This window comes from Oncorhynchus nerka, linkage group LG7, assembly GCF_034236695.1.
Source record: "Oncorhynchus nerka isolate Pitt River linkage group LG7, Oner_Uvic_2.0, whole genome shotgun sequence".
Lineage (NCBI taxonomy): Eukaryota > Metazoa > Chordata > Actinopteri > Salmoniformes > Salmonidae > Oncorhynchus > Oncorhynchus nerka.
Window position 1 is genome coordinate 36,305,666 of NC_088402.1, and position 22,482 is coordinate 36,328,147.

Sequence of the window (22,482 nt, forward strand, 5' to 3'; positions counted from 1 at the left end):
TTCTCTTGCAGCTTTGGAGGTTCTAAGCAACTACTCTATCCTGTGTGCTGCCATCGTAAAGCTGAGTGTGGAGCCACAACGCAGCATAATACGACCGTCCTTATTTGTGCCCTGTGTGAGGAAAATACCTGGCATCTGACCTAAGATAATTAGTTATTTTATCAGTATATAAACTTTAAAACAAATCCCTAAAAAAAACCGATGGTGCTTCAAGAAGAAAAGGATCTGGGGTGGCATATGTCGGTGACACCAATTCACAGACCCCAGCTAAAGGATGTGAATTGCTTGCAGCTACAAATGACATGGGGACACTATGCTACATGACAGGAATGGCCAGTCGCATAGTGTTTTGATGGACAGCTCGAAAGTCATCAATTGGTTTATAGAGAATGGAGGAAGGCTTCATGGTTGCTTTCTGACGTGGCAATGCAAGGATGGACTTACACCAAGTTGCTAAGCGACGCCAGACTAAGTTGTTGCTGCTGCTGCTGCTGTTGCTGCTGGGACAAAGACGGTTGCTGTTGCCACGACACGTTGCCTTGCAGCAGGCCGCCTGGTGACGCCAGGGCGTGGAGAGCGGTGATGTCAGCGCTCGTCAGCTGGTATTCTGAGGGAGGCGAAAGACAGAGGGAAAATGGTTCAGCCACGTTCACTTCCTTTCATGTGTCATGTTGAAATTAATCAATCTATATAGGAACTCTGTACACACTAGTGCAGCTATGGTGCTTTTTGCAGTGGTTTGTTGTTACTCCGCCACTCTGAAACTACTGATTTTGGTGTCGGGGAGAAATGAAAACCAGAAGGACTGCAGAACTCGGAGGCCAGAGTTGTGCAATCCTGAACTAGTGTCTGTGCAATATATACACAATGCAAGCATGTCTATTGGACAAGAATATGAAACGCAACATACAACCATTTCAGAGGATCAGTCAATATAAATAAATTATTAGGCCCTTACTATATGGATTTTACATGACTGGGAATACAGATATGCATCACTTGGTCACAGATACCTTTTTAAAAAAGGTAGGGGCGTGGATCAGAAAACCAGTCAGTATTTGGTGTGACCACCATTTGCCTCATGCAGCGCGACACATCTCCTTTGCATAAAGTTGATCAGGCTGTAGATTGTGGCCTGTGGAACGTTGTCCCACTCTTTAATGGCTGTGCGAAGTTGCTGGACATTAGCGGAAACTGGAACACACTGTCGTACACTTTGATCCAGAGCATCCCAAACATGCTAAATGGGTGGCATGTCTGGTAAGTATGCAGGCCATGGAAGTACTGGGACATTTTCAGCTTCCAGGAATTGTGTATAGATCCTTCCGACATGGGCCTCAGGTTCTCGTCATGGTATCTCTGTACATTCAAATTGCCATCGATAAAATGATATTGTGTTCGTTGTCCAGAAGCCTGCCCGTACCATAACCCCACCATGAGGCACCCTGTTCACAACGATGACATCAGCAAACTGATCACCCACAAGACGCCATATGGCGTGGTATGCCTGTTGAACATTCTGCCAAATTCTCTAAAACAACTTGAGGCGGCTTATGGTAGAGAAATTAACATTGAATTATCTGGCAACAGCTGTGGTGAACATTCCTGCAGTCAGCATGCCAAATGCACATTCCTCAAAACTTGGCATTGTGCTGTGTGACAAAACTGCACATTTTAGAGTGGGCTTTTATTATCTCCAGCACAAGGTGCACCTGTGTAATGATCATGTTTAATCAGCTTCTTGATATGCCACACCTGTCAGGTGGATGGATTATCTTGGCAAAGGAGAAATGTTCACTAACAGGGATGTAAAAAAACATTTGAGAGAAATAAGCTTTTTGTGCGTATGAAACATTTCTGGGATCTTTTATTTCAGCTCATGAAACATGGGACTAACACTTTACATGTTGCGTTTATATTTTTGTTCAGTGTATAAGCATTTGTAGCAATCTGCTCATGCTTCAGGTAACCTGTGTTGTAAGCTGTCGGCATGGCGGAGAAGGGCAACCCCTGTGCCAGGAGGCTGGGCGTTGTCACGGAGACCACTGGCGTGGTGAGCGCCTGGGCCACTTGTGCGCCGGCCAAACGCTGGGCATTCTGGGAAGAAAGGAAATGAGGGAAAATGTTAGACCAAATAAACAAAATAATTTAAACCTTGGTGTTTGACAGAAATGAGCGACATGTTTAAAACCTGTGTATTCAATGAATGGAACTTCTGACATGATCGAATGTCAAATGTTGATATGGTTGGACTCATGACAAGCTAAGCCTTTCAAAATGTATCTCGTATTAGGTGGAGGTGTTGTCGGGAGACTTGACGTCATGCATCACACACACAATAGTGGTGGTGGCATTGCCAGGTGAACGCGAGCGAGCCTTAAAGGAATAGTTCACATTTTAAAATGAATAAGTTTACTTCAAAAAGTGAATTATCCCTTTAAAAATGCATGCCATTCATTGTTTGGGTAACCCCATGCAGTTTCCAGATGGACAGGGAACGTGCTGCAAGTTGGTGGTGGCAACAAACTGCCAAGTGAAATGACACCCATCATGCCGCCCAACAGTGTCAGCGTTGATGGAAGAAAATGGGCCGACAAAACGATGAAGATGATCCAAGCGAAGTGTGTGGCAAACGTCGCCCAAAGTTGCTAACATTCCCACTGATAGATGCTAGCGTAGCTTGAAGGAATCTTTATTTTTCACCTTAAATTACAGCAACTGATCATAGTTGCAAGACTATATGCAGTCATGCTTGGAGTCACACAACTACGACCCCTAAAACCACATGCAGTCCGGTGGCGACTATAAACTCATGACCATACCACCACATGCCATTGAGCCATAGCCAAAGAGACTATACTTTGGCCTTTAAAATGACACACTCATGAGCGTTGCATTGCACACTTGTGACCATGTGAATGTAGGGGGAAGGTCAACAGTCATCGACACATGCGAGTGACAGGAGAGAAAAAACAAACAAATTCACCTCGCTCACCATCTCCAGCTCATCATCTGTCTGCAAAGGGGCGGGAGCGGAAATAATTACGCCACTGACCTTTCTCTGAACCCAAAACACATGAATCTCTAGTCTCGACCGACCGTTGACTAAAGGTCATGCTGGACAGAAGACCGTGAACAGAGAGGAGAAGGTCCTGTTTGTCAACGATACTACACAGAGTGTACTAAACATTAGGAACACCTGCTCTTTCCATGACAGACTGACCAGGTGAAAGTTATGACCCCTTATCAATGTCACTTGTTAAATTCATTTCAAAATCAGTGTAGATGAAGGGGAGGAGACAGGTTAAAGAAGGATTTTTAAGCTTTAAAACAATTGAGACATGGACCGTGTAATGTGTGTCATTCAGGGGGTGAATGGGCAAGACAAAAGATTTAAGTGCCGGGATATGGTAGTGGGTGGCAGGCGCACCGGTTTGAGTGTGTCAAGAGCTGCAACGCTGCTGGGGATTTCACACTTAACAGTTTCCCGTGTGTATCAAGAATGGTCCACCACCCAAAGGACCTCCAGCCAACTTGACTCAACAGTGGGAATCATTGAAGTCAACATGGGCCAGCATCCCTGTGGAACGCTTTCAACACCTTGTAGAGTCCTTGCCCCGGTGAATTGAGGCTGTTCTGAGGGCAGAAGGTGGTGCAACTCAATATTAGGAAGGTGTCCCTAATGTTTTGTACAATCAGTGTATTTTACTGATATTATAGTGTATGATTTTTAAAAAACCAATTATAACCTTTGCTTACTCTAGATTGCACAGGTTGTGTTTCGGCAATCTGGTGGTTTTGGTGGAGGCACAAATCTAAAATAAAAATCTTTAACTAGAAAAAAAAAACTACAAAGTCCATACTAGATTTCACTCTTGCTACGAAACTGAGATGACCATGTGCATAATAAGTGTCAAAGAGTTTGTGGAAGGGGAATAGTCACAACCCGCATCAATTACTATTTTGATGCAATTAAAGTCAACAAAACACAGACATGTCCCACTTAGTCTGGTAAAGCCTGGTTGACCCCAGTTAGACCTGGTATGGCCTGGTTCTGATTGAACTTGGTTAGTGGTTCAGCTTGGTTGAGCTCACCATCTGCATCAGGCTCTTCCCACCCTGAGAGGTGATTACCCGGAGGTCTGGCTTGCGGCTGTTGACCATCTGTGGGCTCTGAGGCGGGGGCGGGGACTTGGCCGGAACTACTTTCCCCAGGCTGTTGCCATTGGAGACAGAGAGGAGGCCCGGGGAGGCCCTGGCACTGATGTATCCGTTAGCTGGAAGGGGAAAAGGAAGGAAGCGAGATAAATGACAAAATCCATGCAGGTAAATCAACACCTACCTAGGCACAGCAGGAATTGCTTAGTGTATTTAGAAGATGAAACCTCAGAGGCTAAAAGTCCTTTATTTCATCATCACTGATCTGAAAGGAGCTTATATGACATACAGCACAGAGCCATGTTTTAATCTATCCTTCAACTATCCATGGTCACAGAGGAAATTATATGAGGGAGGGAGGCTGCCTTCTTGGGACAGGTCTTTTTTTTGTGCAATGCGATAATCGGAACGATGCAGGATTTTAAAAGATTTTGTGCTGGAATACACCAAGAAAACGCCAGGGGGGGGGGGGGGCTTTACTTGGCACATCGCGCATTACTTGGCTCATGCGGCTGGGTGTTAAGAAGAGTGGTTTGGCGGGTCATGTTTCAGAGTACCCATGACTCAACCTTCGCCTCCCGAGTCTGTTGGGAGTTGCAGCGTTTAGACAAGATCGAAATTGGAGAGAGAAAAATGGGGTAAAACACAACAAACAAACAAATCTTCAGACAATAGGCATAAGGCAGACATTGCAATTGGAGGATGCATTTTCTGCATATTCTATAACGATAGAATGTTCTATAATGATATTCAATAGACTACATCGGTCAGAACAAACTTTGAGAAATTATGCCATTATACTTTTCGCTCCCACACCTAAAAAAATAGAAATAACACTACACCACTGGTTGGGGGACAACAGACACCATGGATGTGCTCCCAACTCGTAACTCAATGACAAACAATGTTTTGAATTTTAAAAAGTGCCCATAGTCAGCTTGCAATGCTCATGAGCTGTGAGAAAATGTGTACATTCCACGGCAGAAAGTACACAGAAAAACATGTCATCGTGCCACACAATGACACATGACAAGTTGTCTTTACACCATAATCTCAGCTATCCCTGGATTCCGTGCTTCAAGCCTTCTTAACACCAGGCCTCCCCTCTTGCCAAAAGCCTGGGGCTAGATTTGATTTCTCCCCAAGGGAGGGTTGACACCTGAACCTTCTGGGTCTCCCGCTCCGCCTGGCTCCCACATTGCTCTGGTGTCTATCCAGGCAAGTGCTAGGGACACCAGCTGACGTCAATGGAGACATTCCAAGATGATCCGGGGCAGTCTCAGTAATACTGGGACAGTAATGGCAGAGAAGATAGAGGAAGAGATGGAGAGGAACTACTAAGGACTGGACCCTGGATGGAGTATATTATTGCTCTTGGCAATGTGACAAGCATAAAATATGTTTTTCACATTCTTTTAGCAGGCCCTTTTCTTGAAAAAAAAGCAACATCCACATCTCTAATATGCTGATATTTATTGAGACATTTGGAAAAGTTCTGTCATTTGAGCGTCTCAATAAATCTCTGTGGGAGCAAATCATAGTGCAGACATTTTTCTGTCTAGCACCTAAGATATTAGATTAAATTAGCCCTTTTTCAATGAGTACATCAATTTCTTAACAAATTGACTGTCAATGAGCATAGTACTGTCAGTAGAAGTGGTATTGTAGAGTAGTCTGTCAGAAGGTTACTCACGGACTGGACTTGGGCATCCTCCATTTGAATTGTTCAGGTCGCCCCCGAGCATAGCACCTGTTGAAATGATAAACACTGGCTTAGCAAGAACAATATGAACACTCCTAGCGGAGAATTAATTAAAATGTTTTTCTATTACTTTCACACACATTATAAGTATTCAGATGTATATTGTTTGAAAATACAGGTAGTAGAATATTGGAATGTATTTGGAAATACTCAAATACAAATAAATATTCCCATGCATTTGAACCCAGGTCCTAGGAGTGTTTGAAATAATATATTTGGAAAAAAGTATTTGAAAATATTTTCAAATACTAGGCTATTTAGAAAATTGCAAAATACTTTCAAATGATTCCAATAGAAATAGATGATTTTGGCCACATTATTAGAAAATACTCAAATACATAGAAAGTAAATATTTAAATAATCAAATACACGCGTGTTTGATCCCAGGTCGTCTGGATTCATTGCTTCAGAACAACATGGATTTGAAAAAGGTTTCCAATTCATTGAATTGTAACAACTCATTGATTGGAACCAGGGTCTTGTTCATTTGGCAGCAAATGGACTGAAACAGGGAGGGACTACCAGGACATAAGAAACGCTCATTCATTTTCTGTTGCGAAACATTTTTTTACATTTTCCGTTGCATGCCCAAATGAACAGGACACTGGCTATGGCAGAGCACAGAGTTTGTGTGGAGAGGAAAGATGACCTCATTTTCCACAGATGCCACAGTAGAAGGCCGTCCCGCTCTTTCGCTCACCTGCACTGGCCGGTCGCTGTGGCAACCCAGGAGACACTGTGTTTCTCTGGAGCGCCGGTTGCTGGGGCGACAGGTGGTGGTTGTCAGACGGCGACGTCACGTAGGAGGTGGTCACCATGGCGTTGCCAGGGTTACTGAATTGCAATGTGTTCTGATTAGAAGCCTGGACGGTGACGGGCATGGAAAATGTGGGGGGTGGGACCGCAGACTGAAAGAAATTTGATAGTTAGCACTTCTCAACATTGGCTCAGTGGAAGACAATGGAAGAATAGCAGCATCAAACTGCTGTAGGTGAAGTGGAGCTTCCACCATATAGTTCAGTGTTTCGCAAACCTCTGAGTACCACCATTCATTGCACTTATTTGACCTCTCCCAGTGCCATCACCCATACTAAGGGATATTGGCTAGCTAAGGGCAAGGTGTTTTAGATTGGGGGAGATGGTGAGGAAAAGGGGAGATGCTTACACTGACACCGTAGCGCTTGAAGAGGATGTCTAGGTCTTCGGTGGTCTTGCGGTATTTGTCGTCGTTCAGGGGGCTCTGGTCTATGGAATCCTCTCCGTCTGGCTCGGGACTTTCGCAACCGTTGAAGCCTTTCTTTCGCAACGTCTGAAGACAGGATGGGAAAAAAAAGAGTGGTGGGAGATGAGAACTAAGGATGGGAGCTGAAGGTCCATCTGGCTGAATTGGAACAAGTACAGTCGAGCTGTATTGTTGAATTATGCGTCTGAGTGAGAACAATTTCAAGGTACATTTGTGCGATAGCCTGGTTCCAGATCGGTTGTGCTGTATAGCCAACTTTATATGATCAAATTCATTGCTAAATGACAACAGTAGTTGGGAATACAGTACAAAACGATCTGTGACAATGCTAAGCATCCGGTGCACTTCCTCAAAAATGGTGAGAGTTTCAGACCTCCGGACTTGGCAAGAAGACACACAGATCAGATCAGTTCTGAGACAACATTCCCATTCCCTGTCTACAAAGAAGCGACGACACTTTGGTTGCAATAAGGTTCATTGTTCTGTGCAGATTGAGCTTGGCTGGTGCAGTGGACCCAATCGAAGAGTCACAAAAAGTGCAAACCCTGCCCACTTGGCATTCCAGGCAATTCCAGTCTCAAGCTAAAGTGGTACGGTCAGAGGCTGACAGCCCTTTCTGTTTGCTTTACCTCAATGATGTCGGCGTTGGTCCGGCTCTCGTGGGGTTCGTTGTACTCGGTGTACTTGAGCAGCACCTTGTCCATGTCGGTGCTGGCGTACTGGAACAGTTTGTTGGAGTGGTTGAAGATGATGAGGGCAATCTCACAGTCACACAGCACACTCAGCTCGTACGCCTTCTTCATCAGGCCAAACTTTCTCTTGGTGAACGTCACCTGCATTGGGAGGGGATAGAGAATTAATCAATTTGATTTATTTATACAAGCACTTTTTTTCCCCATCAGCATTGTCACAAAGGGATTTACATAACATAATGGAGGGAGGTGAGAAGAGATCGCAGAGGTTGAGGAAAGTGAAAATGAGTTGTGGTGTCTGTAGAAAGTGTCAATTTAAGTCATTAACAAGTGCCGACACAGTGTTAAAAATCTGAGTAAACCGGCAGAGTGGGCTTCCTTTATCTGCAATGGAGTGAATTAGTGCCACTCTGGTTCTTCAGTGACATTTTCATTAGGGCACACTAGCAAAATGCTTCAAAACATTGTGCCACAAAAAAACGTCTCCTTCCATTTCAGTGTTTTCTTCAGTTTTGTGCCTAATGAACATGACCCACATGCAACTAACCCCATTCTCTTCAGCTTCCATCTCTTTACCCTTCTCTCTTTCCCAACTCTCCTTCCCCATGTTGCTCCGAGCCCTGAACATGCAAATGAGATGCTTTGATGAGAAAACTGATAAGGGACTTCAATATCCTTCCTTCAGAATTACCCCCCCGCCCCACGTAGATATAGAGAATCTTCCCACTTTCACGGACACGGAAGAGCAATAGAGGACAAGGAAGGGTGTAACATCTACTGGGGTTATGGTTTTGTAATATGCTATTACGAAATGCTACTGTAGTGATACGTAACCTTTGGTCAGCAAATATGGATTTGATTTCAATGTATCCTGTATGTTGTGTGTACATTTCTGAATGACCTGAGGCAATCACAGTTGTTATTGTAGTAGGAATAGTGAATGAGGTACATTGTCACCGAATAGTAATCATAAACCGACCATAGCATTGTACCTTAAGTGCAATGCTAATATGTTTTGTATGTACCCTCTGTGTATTGTGGGTATTTTCTGCATTTTGCAATGTACAACCAGGAAGATTATTTTTATATTTAACCAATCATGACTAATACATTTATCTAATCAAAAATAGCAACATCAGACAAATAGGGTGGTGAGTGAACAAGAAGCGGACAGAAACAGATTTCCCAAGACCGTAGCACAGACACACCCAGTCACAATCCCACTCCCACACTTTTACCCTTTCAAACATACACGTATGCAAACACTTACCTTTCTCAACACACACCTACCCCCACACACACATTCACCCTTTGAAAACACACACACGCACAGATCAGTAACTTCTGTCCCTGATAGGACTGTGTCCACTGGTCTGCAGCTGCTGTGGACATTCTGATTTATCTGGAGCAGCTGTCTGCAGGGCTGTGTGTGATCTGATTGACTCCATGTCGGTTTGAACTCTGTGCCTGCTCGGTCTGAAACACTATGCACTCTCAGAAAGGGCCACGGGTGCGTGAGAGCTCCATTCAAGTCAAATGCACACCCTCAAAAAAACTAAAAGATACACTCTGCACACACTATACTGTACAAACCCAGAAAACAGTAACATTACACTACAACACTGATACGATGGTCATTAAAGGGGCAGTGACACTAACACTAGTACATTAATACAGGGAAAGATATACATTTGCACCTGTTATTTTTAGGAGGATAAAAAGCTCAAACTGTAAACCATTAGCTGAAGACAAGGAAGAAAAGCTTACAGTTATGTTTGACCTTTTCTTTGGTACATTTATTTCAACAGGTGTATAGTTTGCACCAGTACAAACATTCAGTGAATCTGGCCCTTGGTGTCAAATGGACCTTGGAGGTCTAACACATACAGTTGAAGTCAGAAGTTTACATATACCTTAGCCAAATACATTTAAACTCAGTTTTTCACAATTCCTGACATTTATTCCTCGTAAAAATTCCCTGTCTTAGGTCATTTAGGATCACCACTTTATTTTAATAATGTGAAATGTCAGAATAATAGGAGAATGATTTATTTCAGCTTTTATTTCTTTCATCACATTCCCAGTGGATCAGAAGATTACATACTCCTAATTAGTATTTGGTAGCATTGCCTTTATAAATTGTTTAACTTGGGTCAAACGCTTTGGGTAGCCTTCAACAAGCCTCCCACAATAAGAATGTTGGCCCATTCCTCCTGACAGACCTGGTGTAACAGAGTCAGGTTTGTAGGCCTCCTTGGTCGCACACGCTTTTTCCAGTTCTGCCCACAAATTTTCCATTGGAATGAGGTCAGGGCTTTGTGATGGCCACGCCAATACCTTGACTTTGTGGTCCTTAAGCCATTTTGCCACAACTTTGGAAGCATGCTTGGGGTCATTGTTCATTTGGAAGACCAATTTGCAACCAAGCTTTAACTTCCTGACTGATATCTTGATGTTGCTTCAATATATCCACAAATTCCCCCCCCCATGATGCTATCCATTTTGTGAAGTGCACCAGTCCTTCTTGCAGCAAAGCATTCCCACAACATGATCCTGCCACCCCAGTGCTTCACAGTTGGGATGGTGTTCTTCGACTTGCAAGCCTCCCCCTTTTTCGCCAAACATAAAGGTCATTATGGCCAAACAGTTCCATTTTTGTTTCATCAGACCAGAGGACATTTCTCCAAAAAGTATGATCTTTGTCCCCATGTGCAGTTGCAAACCGTAGTCTGGCTTTTTTATGGCGGTTTTGGAGCAGTGGCTTCTTCCTTGATGAGCGGCCTTTAAGGTTATGTCGATATAGGACTCGTTTCACTGTGGATATCGATATTTGTGTACCGGTTTCCTCCAGCATCTTCACAAGGTCATTTGATGTTGTTCTGGGATTGAGTTGCACTTCTCGCACCAAAGTACGTTAATCTCTAGAAGACAGAACGCGTCTCCTTCCTGAGCGGTGTGACGGCTGCATGGTCCCATGGTGTTTGCGTAATATTGTTTGTACAGATGAACGTGGTACCTTCAGGCGTTTGGAAATTGCTCCCAAGGATGAACCAGACTTGTGGAGGTCTACATTTTTTTCTGAGGTCTTGGCTGATTTCTTTTGATTTTCCCATGATGTCACGCAAAGAGGCACTGAATCTGAAGGTAGGCCTTGAAATACATCCAGAGGTACACCTCCAATTGACTCAAATGATGTCAATTAGCCTATCAGAAGCTTCTAAAGCCATGAAATCATTTTCTGGAATTTTCCAAGCTGTTTAAAAAGGCACAGTGAACTTAGTGTATGTAAACTTCTGACCGACTGGAATTGTGATACAGTGAATTATAAGTGAAATAATCTGTCTAAACAATTGTTGGAAAAAATTACTTGTGTCATGCACAAAGTAGTTGTCCTAACCGACTTGCCAAAACTCTAGTTTGTTAACAAGACATTTGTGGAGTGGTTGAAAAACAAGTTTTAATGACTAAGTGTATGCACCTTCCGACTTCAACTGCACATCGGCCCGCCTGGATATGACTGGATTGGGAGGAAGGATGTCTCTTTCAATACTGAAAAAAGGCAAGGCCATACATCTTTCTCGCCCATCTTATAAGGAGTCCCCTTGAAGGCCCTTGAATAACACCATGGTCCTGGGCATTTCCTCCCAAATATGTTCTCACTCGCCTATAGTAGGCAACCCAGACTTGCCAAAAGCCCTGAGGGATGCCAACTTTAATCTTTGGCATACTCTAGGAATCAGGACCTTTTCAGACCTATTTCATCAGAAAACCACTACACTGAAATCCTTTCAAGAGCTCTGCAGTGAATTCGACGTGCCAAGATCCCATTTTTTTTAAATATCTTCAAATTAGACATGTAATTTCCTCATTTACCTCCAAGAGGAGGTTTAGAACTCAGTTGAACGAAGTTGAAACCCTTCTTGTCACAGCACAATCCATTAAAGGCAAAATATCTTGCATCTATAGACTCCTTTCTGAGAAAGGAAGCTCCTCCTTTACTCCTTTGAAAATAATCTGGGAAAAGGACCTTGGTCTGACTATTAGTGATGAGTTATGGGCGGAAGTTTGCGAAAAGGTATACTGCTCCTCTACCAGTGTAAAAATGAAAGAATCTAATTACAAATTTTTGTACAAATTTTATTATACTCCTTTGAGACTCCATAGAATGAAAACAGATATGTCTCCTAACTGTAAAAGATGTACCTCTGAATGTGGAACCTATATGCATGTATTTTGGAGCTGTAGGGAGATTGCCAGATTCTGGCAATCTGTACATACCGCTGCACAGAAAATACTAGAGGTACAGTTTGATATGACCCCATGTATCTATCTTCTTAATGCCCAGCAGGACTTTGTTCTTGATCCTGACAGAGAAAATTTGCTTATGACTATTACATACTTTGCTAAGAAATGTATTCTTCTATTGTGGGCCTCTAATACCCCCTCTACATTTAAAATGTGGATTGACCAGATTGTTGACTTCCTTCCTCTTGAAAAGCTCACTTATGACCTCCACAAGAGACAGCCCAAGTTTGATAGACTCTGGTCCCCACTATTCAACTATATTTCAAACTGGACAGAGTGAACGGGGTGACTAGGGAAATGTGCAGATACATTTTGTGTAAGGTACTGTAAAACCTAAAAACGAATTATTGGCCCATCGTCTCAGCGAATGCTTGAAATAGCTGATAAGAACCTTGATAGTGCTGCTGCAAGTGGTATGTTTTTTTGTTTGTGTGTGTGTTTTTATTTTAATTTAGTTTTTGAGTACGTATGTGTGTGTGTATGTATATGTGCGTATGTATGTATGTATGTATGTATGTATGTATGTATGTATGTATGTATATACAGGTACCAAGGAAAATATATAGATTAAGAAAAATAAATGCTTTTATTTGACTTTATCATTCATTTTAATTGTATTTTAATTTTTTCAAATGTATTATTATTTTTTGACTTTTTATTTTTTTAAAGCCTGGTCACATCTGTGAATGTGGAATGTGTTTTGTTGGTTGATTGAAAAACAAGAACTTAATAAAACTTTAAATTGAAAAAAAAAAAAAAAAAAAAAAGAACACCACCATGGTCCAGACTATGAAGACACGGCCACTCATCTGTCTCACCTGTCTGTTCCTCTCGTCGGTGATCCGTTGGATCTGAATCTTTTTCCTCCCCATGCTTCCTGGTGGTTGGTTGGGGTCAGTCAATCAGGGTCAAGGGTCAGAGGTGCCTCCTCTCAGACGAGGAGAGAGGGAGTGTAGCTCTTTCTAGAGTACGGGCAGACTCATAAACACCACGTGCAGTCGCACACACACACTCCTCTGCCCAGGTCTAGGGTGACAGGGCAGAGGGTCTGCCGTTGGTAGAGCTGGTTGAGAGTTGCCCTCAGTTCATTGTTCGCTCAGGTCAAAGGTCACCAGTTTCTCAACCGTTGCTGTGGTGAGGACGATGTCACTCCTTGAAGGGAGAGAGAGAGAGAGTTACGTCTACATTCCTCATGTACACACAGCCATTATAATGTGTTTTCATAGAAGAGACGGTTGTTGACTGTGACCAGAATGCAGCAGAATCGGTCTACGCTACACTGTGAGGGGAAAAAAGCTAACCAAGCTATTAATGTATTAATTGGATTTATTCAGCAAAGAAGATTTGCTCTGAATACTGCAACTTTACTGTGAACATATCCGTAAGTACTGTGGACAAAGTTATGCGAGGGAAAAACATGTTTTTGTTCATAACGTGTGGCTCAAGGACAATAGCCCAGGTAACACCGTCTGACCTGTCGGAGTACACACACCCCTTCACACCGAGCCAACAGCTATTATGTTTCTCCATCAGACAGCGTAAACACACACACACACACACACACACCCCCGCAGCTCAACGACAGAAAGGCTCCGACGTCACCCTGCTATTGTCATTCCTCCCTGGTCAGATGTGATCCCACACTGAGGAAAGGCATGCTAACCGCCGCTGGCGCTTCCAACCGATTAGCGAAAGCCCTCACCTATTCATAGAGGCTAGTCTATGACAACAACAGGGTGTCGTGCTTAGCGCTAGCTGCCCAGGAGGGGGAATTCCCATGCACAAGGACATCAGAGAGAGAGACGGAAGGATTACGACAGGCATCTAAAAATACCGGTGTTCACACAAGACACATTTCTCCCCTGTGTGTGTGTGTGTGTGTGGGGGGGGGGGGTTGTTTGTACTTCAAGGTGAGCGTGTTAGAGGAGAAGTATGTGGCTAGGGCTAGCATGTAGCATATTAGCGTTCTTTGGAGTCAACTCAAACCTTGTTCCTTGGGGCGTTAAGCAATACCACAGCGGTAGTGGACACATTCAGAGTTCCAGAACATTCTGAAGTGATTTCAGAGTTGGATACTGTACATGGGACTGAATGACTAATAGATATCAGAAGCGCCTTTATTCGCCTAGTGAATTTACACGTGCCCGGAATTAGCCATACCCTCGAACATCAGCCACTTCCTGACAAAGCCATTGGTCCTATTTTTTAACCATAGTCCACACAATATGCTGTCTAACTCAGCAGGGTTTCACTTCTGTTCAGCATACATTTTCATGAAGAGGCCACAAAAATGAATTATATCCTCATATTCCTCTCATAGGACTCTCCTGGAAATGAGACAATGGTGTAAGTAGTCCCACATCTCAAGAGGGCCTTATAAGCGCTTTGTAAAACTGTGTTCAATTAACAAGAACCTCTTGTTATTTAGCACTTGTTTGTACCAACCACACATTTTCAGAGTTTTGGCTTATATGAATTCATGAGTGGTTTTGATACAAACCCAGGCTATAGCCTACTGCCCTCCCTACGTTGGGATCAGAAGCATAAGGGAAAGCATCTCTATTCCAATCTCATTCCATGTATTGTACAGTATTGCAGCTTCACTAGATGCTAAGTGCATTGATTACAATTAATACTCAGCTGGAGGGAAATCCTGCATACACAAGGGGTCACCAGGATCAATGTGGAGGTAAATTGCACTATAACAAAATGACAAAAAGGAAAGCAGGTAAATTTGTGCAGACCATAGTAACCCCTGCCTCAGTCAGAACCCACCTGTGTCCTTTAGTACATATGTGTCTGTGCCGCCCACCTTCATATTCACAAGTTCACATGCTGGAGCAGCTGTTAGCACACTTTCTGTTCAGACTGAACCAGGTTTTCATCTAGGATTTTGCCTGTGCTTAGCTCTGTTTTGTTTTCTTGTTTTATCCTAAAAAATAACTCAGTAGTCCTTGCCGATGACAAGCATGCCCATAACATGATGCAGCCACCACCATGCTTGAATATATGAAGAGTGGTACTCAGACGTGTTTGCCCTAAACATAACGCTTTCTATTCAGGACATCAAGTTAATTTCGTTGCAGTTTTACTTTTGTGCCTTGTTGCAAACAGGATGCATGTTTTGGAATATTTTTCTTATTTTCAAGGTAATTTAGGTTAGTATTATGGAGTAACTTCAAAGTTGAAGCATCCTCAGTTTTTTCCAATCAGTGATTTAATGTCACCACTGGCCTCATGGTCCCTGTATTGACACACCATCCAAAGAGTAATTCAATAACTTCACCATGCTCAAAAAGGTTATTCAATGCCTGCTTTTTAAATGTTTTACCCATCTACCAATAGGTGCCCTTCTTTGCAAGGCATTGGAAAACCTCTCTGGCTTTGTGGTTGATTCGGTGTTTGCAATCTTCCTTTTAAAATAGGGAGCTAATTTGTTTTCAGCACTTTTATTTCCAAAACTTGGTTTCTCATTGCTCGCTCTTGTCCCTCTGTAGCAGACATACGGTAAGCAAAATATGTTTGGAAGATCAAATCGCATTTCGGCACCAAATGATCGTGATAATATCGTATTGTGAGGCCCCTGGCAATTCCCAGCCCTACATTAGCAGAGAGCCCACTCTGGAAATGTATTTGTTCCAAACAACGTCTTAAAAATTAACTAAATCAAAAATGGTAGTTTTGAGTTATGAATATTTATGTTGAATAAATGAATGTGAACATGTTTATTTCAGAATCAAGACGTACTCCATATTTCAGAGCACACTATAAAGGAGTATAATGACACCAATATGTTGTCTGAATCTTAGATCAGGGTCTTACAGGGACAATGTATAGGTCTAAAAAGGGCCTAAAATGGCCACTTTCATCTTGATAAATAAAAATGTGTGATACAAATGTAAAAAGCATGTCAAACATTCTTCCTCCTAATGAAGTCTCCATGTTAGAATTGCCAGAACCAATCTTGAGATACCTAAAAATATTTGAGCTTGGAATCGCACAATCCGGCTCGCAAATGATTGCCATTTCAAGAGTTCATGCAAAAGTTCCATGAGTAAGCAATACAGGTACATAGCCTTAAGTTGTAAATGCAAGGAAAAATACATTCATGTGAAAACAACAAATTAACGGTGAATTAAACATGACCTAATTCGCCCAAACCGCATATCAGAAATGACAAAGCCACCAAAGCTCTCCATTCCAATAGCACGACTGAAAACAAACGTAAATCGTATGTTTATATGATGACAAGTACCATTTAAGACCGTGTAAGAGCAGGGCTTTGCCTATGTAGACTGACATCACTGGCCATGACAGGAACTCCAAGACCACCCAAAGGTTAATTCCCTGTGATCATTTCCATTATCAAACAACATTATATATGCGTCAAGAGTGCTTAATCTGGATAGAACCCTATGGCACAATGAAACTGCATGCAAGTGACTGTCTATGTTTGTCAAGAAAATAGTACCGGTACATAAAAAGCTATCACCATATTCATGGTAATCCAGGACATTACGACTCGCTTTCTACCCCCTCCTGAAAATGAGATCAGTCCTTGATTCCAATGTCTTTTCACTCACTATTCCAGATTTGTAATATTTTCTTCCAGGAAAGAAATGAATGAATTTAGCCTCTTTGAACTTTCCCCTTTCTCTACAGAAAAATTGTAAACAGCAGCTGGAAAGGTCAGTGATTACATTGTGGATGTGCCAAACCACAAATCTACCATAGGAGAAAATCCAAATAATATTTTTTTATTTTAAAGAGTTATCTACAAAGGTTTGGAACCCAAATTCCCCCACACGGAAAAATTCTCTATCCAATTGTCCAAAATCAAGACCGTGCCAAATTGTAGCTGATTGAGAGAAAATAAATGATATGTCTGCGCTATAGGTAGGGTTGCACATTTGGGGAGTATTCAGAGGGGGAAACATTCCATGGGAATAAATGCAAATTAATACCATTTAAAATATAGATGTTTTTTTGCATTTGATACATTTACCATATCATATGGAGACAGAACTATAAACCTTTTACCTTATCATAAGTAGACATAATTGCAAAATATTCAAATATTCCTATATATATATATATATATATATATATATATATATATATATATATATATATATATTTTTTTTTAATGTAGTTACAAATTTAACATTAAATGAGTTCACTCTTCACATGGGATGATTTCACTGACCAACAAAAGGAAACATTGAATTATCCATCACATCTCCCCAAAACTTTATCAACATACATCTGTAAAATGATAGTTTCTAGACTAAAGCTTTAGTTGTCTTCTCTCAGGCTTCCATGTCTTCTCCCTGGACCTCCTCAATGTCCACCTCTTGAACATCAGACTCTGAAGCATCATCTTTACTGTCACTTTCCAACCTTGAGGATGGCTCATTGTCAGGTTCAAAAAGTCTAAAATTTGCCCGGATGGCCATCAATTTTTCAACGCTTGTATTGGTCAGCCTGTTGCGTACTTTGGTGTGTGTGTGTTCCCAAACAAGGACCAGTTGCGCTCTGAGGCGGCTGATGTTGGTGGGATTTGGAGGATGATGGAGGCAACAGGGGAAAGAGACTCTGATCCAAAAAGTCCCTTCCACCAGGTGGCTGATGAGATATGTTGGCAAGACTGCCATATTGCATCTCCATCCCAAAGCCCTTGCTTGGAAGTGTACATCGCCAGACTGCCAAGAACCTTGCCTTCATCCAAGCCAAGGTGGCGAGACACGGTAGTGATGACACCATAGGCCTTTCTCTGCACCAGACAGGATGCGCTTGCAAGCATACAGGGTACAACATGTACTCTGAGGCGTGTATGGGCTTCAGGCAGCTGTCTTCAAGCTTTTTGATGTATTTCAGAACTGCAGTTTCCTCTGCTTGGAACAACAGTGAAGTGGGCAGGGCAGTATAGATTTCTTCTCTTACATCTGCAAGCATAGTGAACATCAGACAGAATGGCAGTCTCCCTCAATCCGTGCAATGGCTATTGCTATAGGTTTCAGGAGTTTCAGCCTGCTTACCACTCTCTCCCAAAATACATCATCCAGGAGGATCCTCTTGATGGGGCTGTCCATATCGGCAGACTGATATGGCCATTTCTTGGATAGACTCCTTCCCCCCCAGGAGGCTGTCAAACATGATGACAACACCACCCCAACGGGTGTTGCTGGACAGCTTCGATGTGGTGCTCCATTTCTTCTCGCTTTGCTTGGTGAAGTAGATTGCAGCTATAACTTGATGACCCTTCACATACCTAAACATTTCCTTGGCTCTTGTAGAGTGTATCCATTGTTTTCAGTGCCACGACGTCCTTCAGGAGCAGATTCAATGCATGAGCAGCACAGCCAATGGGTGTGATGTGAGGGTAGGACTCCTCCACTTCAGCCCAAGCAGCCTTCATGTTCGCAGCATTGTCTGTCACCAGTGCAAAATACAGTCTGTGGTCCAAGGTCATTGATGACTGCCTTCAGCTCATCTGCAATGTAGAGACCGGTGTGTCTGTGCTCTTGTAGAATACTGGTTGAGGGGTGGAGATGATGTAGTTAATTATTCCTTGCCCACGAACATTCGACCACCCATCAGAGATGATTGCAATACAGTCTGATTTCTCTATAATTTGCTTGACCTTCACTTGAACTCTGTATCTAGCAAATTAGTAGATAAAGCGAATCTGGATGGTGGGGTGTATTCTGGGCGAAGAACATTCAGAAATCTCTTCCAATACACATTGCATGTGAGCATCAGAGGTGAACCAGTTGCATACACAGCTCGTGCAAGACATTAATCAGCATTTCTTTGACTACCTTCCTCCATTGAGTCAAAAAAACATCTGACCTCGAATAGAAGTTGAGGGACTTTTGTCAGGGGTTGCTTGTTGTGAGCGCTGAGGGAACTTTATGCACTTGGCCAGATTATTCTGCATCTTTGTTGCATTCTTCACATATGATTTGGCACAGTATTTCCAAAAGTACACAGCTTTTCCTTCTACATTAGCTGCAGTGAAATGTCTCCGCACATAAGATTTTGCCCATGGCATTTTCCTGTAAAGATTAGGGGGACAAAATGGTTAAATAAAAACCGAATACAATTCCATGTACAGCTAAATAGTTAAGCAGTTAGATTAGACAACTCCTTAGTAAGATACAGGTTTTAAAATGAAACATTTATGCAGACAGGTGAATTAACACTCCTCACTTAGGATCAAGCAAGCTAAAAACCCACATGGTAGCAAAAACTAACTAGCAGAAATGTTTACAAGTTAGAAATTATTTTAACACACTTTGCTGTAGGCTACTAATTACTAGTTAACAAAAAGTTGTCGTATGAAATATATTCACCCCACCCAGTATTGTCATCAAAACTTACCAGAAAGTATGTAGTCCTTGGCTCAGACAGTGTAGTAGTGTGGGCTCAATAGGATCTCATTACCGTGCAAGATCTTGAGAATCAGCTGTACATGTGATGGAAGAATGCACTGTGCATGCAGAGGGTTGGGGATAGTTTAACCAAAATATGCCACAAGACCTAGAATTGCCTTGTGTATTCCACCAAAAAGGTTCACCGTTATAAGCTAACTTTTTTGATGTAAGCTTATAGAGCTTATAATTTCCCAAAATTCCCAGGCTCAACTTCCCATGGAAAATTCCCAGAAATTTACAGGAAACTTTTCAACCCTACCTATAGGACTGCTTTAAAAAATAAATTAAAAAATAGGTCCACTAATACTGAACTAGTTAGTTCCAGTGTGAATATTTTTCTTCTTCTTCCCCCAACCACTTTTTGCAGCACCGTCAGCACCCAGACTCTCCCGCAGCATAGTCGGCACCCAGACTCTCCCGCACCACCCAGACTCTCCCGCAGCACCGTCAGCACCCAGACTCTCCCGCAGCACCGTCAGCACCCAGACTCTCCCGCAACACCCAGACTCTCCCGCAGCACCCAGACTCTCCCGCAGCACCCAGACTCTCCCGCAGCACCCAGACTCTCCCGCAGTGAACGGCAACCTAACAATTTCTTGACTTTGCTGACACATTTGATTAGCCATAGAATGAACTACAATAAGGATTGTGGCCAGCCCTGTTCTCCCCGTGCGGCACTCGGCATGGCTACCCCCTCTCATTACTGTAATTGACATGTCCATCCTCCCTCTTCCTCCCCCCGAAGGCGCTGATGGCTCAATTAGGAGCTGGCTGGAGGACTGATTAGATGCAAAGATAATGAGGCTGTCGCTTGACTCACACCGAGCCAGAGCAGAACCAGCTCACTCTGTCAGTGACATTATAGGAACCCCAAAGAGCTAAAGGAGAGACGTAGCTTTCAACTAAAGCCCAGACTCAGACACTTTGGACAGGCTCAGGCAGGCTGGTCTGAAATAGACTGCTCCGAGTTGCTGAGACCTTACAGAGACCGCCTCATTATCTGTCGAGGGCAGACCTTCCGTCACCTTGGTTCAATCGACCTGCCTGGATGTCTCCTTGAAACGTGAACTGGGTGCTTTCGCACCCTGTGAAAATGTCCTCTGATTAAAGAGAGAGTGCACAATCAAGCCAGGCTAGGCATCTGTCGGTTTTGGAGTGGTGTACAGTAATTAGTGGCAGTGACCTTTTAGCAGATTACACATTGGTCAATGAAATGTGGGCAAAGTCCTAGACTGAAGGCCAGGGCCATCATGCCTTGAAAAGGAGGAAGGCGGGGGTGGGGCTTATAATACTCATCGGTTATCTGACTCCAGCTAATGGAGGAGGGATTCCTCAATGTTTCACAACGGAGGATAGGTTGAGTAAATCTCAGTTCTGTCATTTTTTTCTTGAGTCTCGGTTCAGTGGTTTGCAAAGAATTTGCTGGGTTCCATGCAGAGAGCTGCACAGAGGTAGAGGCCTGATGGTTACTATTCTTAGATACAGTTAACCCCTTCTTGATCACTCAGACTTATCCCACCTAGGCCTGTTGGTTTTTCCCTCTGTAACCTCTCCTCATATTCATTTCATGATGGCCCTCTTGAAATCTCGGGCATTTTCCTTGTCACCTCCCGCTCCTTTGACCTTCTCTATTGATGGAGATGATCTCCTCATGCGGCAGAAATCCCACTCCAGGGCTACATGGAGTCTCTTAACAATGAATCACCATTTGAGTCCGGTCACATTGGCTTTACATTGCAAACTCTTGCTGAGGAAAGAGCGTTCACAGGTCCTGTCAAACTGACACGTTGCAGCCAGGTTTACTGCTACTAAGAGCAGTCAGGTCTAACACAAGCTGAAGATGGCAAACCGTGACAGGTGTGAGTTCCTGGTGTGTCAACGAGTGACCAGAAGAGTGCATGGTGAACAGTGTTACACAGGGATTTGTCTAACATTGAAATCCATGGGCGGGTCCAAACAGTGCACATTTTATAACTTTTTCGGGATGGAAAAACCATGAGTGTAAACGACTAAACCAGATATAAAGTAAGTAGAAAAGATAATGACCCTATATAATTTTTTTATAACAAACTAGCAAATCACCAAAATAAAAGCTACAGTCATGGAAAATGTTTAATGTATTTAACAGTGTGTTCCGTTATGTTTGAACAAAAGAACAATAAGCCATGGCAAAATGCATAGAAATGCAGCAAAATATTTTATACTGCAAAATGTCCTCTCAGCTCCATGGTAGAATATGTAGAATCACAGGAAGTGCTTTAAAAAATTTAAAAAACGGCAAAATGTGTAGAATCTACCTTCTTAACGATACAAGAACCAACAAAGTTGAGAGGTGTAGCATCTGTTGTTCCCAGCAGCTTTCCCCAAAATACTCATCTTCTTCCTGATGCATAAAGACAAATATCCTCAAAGCCCCTGTACCTCCAGTTCAACCAGACAAATTAAAGAAGAGGAACTGTTTTACTACTGTGGCCAACTTTAAAATGCAAACAAGCCAGGCCAGCCAGCCTTTATCTCAAATCAGTAGTGTAACTTGTGGGAGCTACTGTTCCTGCTCCTGTTGTATATGTGGTGAACAGAAATACAAATGTTTCCAGAGGAAATCAACATTTTGACCAACATGATTAAAATAAATTTGCCAAAAAAGTTAATTGATATATAGGTTGGTGGGGAGGTGTTTAACAGACGTAAAAACACAATGAACAAAAATATAAATGCAACCTTTTTGAAATTGTTGCAGAGTAGTTTATATAAGGTAAATTGGGCGATTGAAATAAATTCATTCAGCTCTCATCTATGGATTTTACATGCCTGGGAATAAAGATATACATTTTTTGGTCACAGATACTTAAGATTTTTTTTTTTTTTTCTAAGGTAGGGGCGTGG

At 42.6% G+C, this 22,482-nt stretch overlaps 1 protein-coding gene across 3 annotated transcripts in view; it reads right to left on the bottom strand.

Moving 5' to 3' along the window:
- LOC115131531 (myocyte-specific enhancer factor 2D homolog) overlaps positions 1–22,482 on the bottom strand; it is a 29,549-nt gene that overhangs the window by 1,969 nt on the left and 5,098 nt on the right. For 2 of the 3 annotated variants that reach the window (XM_029663321.2, XM_029663324.2), the window contains exons 2-10: positions 12,979–13,312; positions 7,793–7,996; positions 7,086–7,229; positions 6,621–6,828; positions 5,852–5,908; positions 4,096–4,277; positions 2,987–3,016; positions 1,971–2,097; positions 445–607 (exon numbers count right to left, since the gene is read on the bottom strand). In XM_029663321.2, the coding sequence (XP_029519181.1) occupies positions 445–607; positions 1,971–2,097; positions 2,987–3,016; positions 4,096–4,277; positions 5,852–5,908; positions 6,621–6,828; positions 7,086–7,229; positions 7,793–7,996; positions 12,979–13,032 (1,169 nt within the window). In that variant the 5' untranslated portion in view covers positions 13,033–13,312. The remainder of the gene's footprint in view (positions 1–444; positions 608–1,970; positions 2,098–2,986; positions 3,017–4,095; positions 4,278–5,851; positions 5,909–6,620; positions 6,829–7,085; positions 7,230–7,792; positions 7,997–12,978; positions 13,313–22,482) is intronic. The other variant, XM_029663323.2, reaches the window with a different exon arrangement.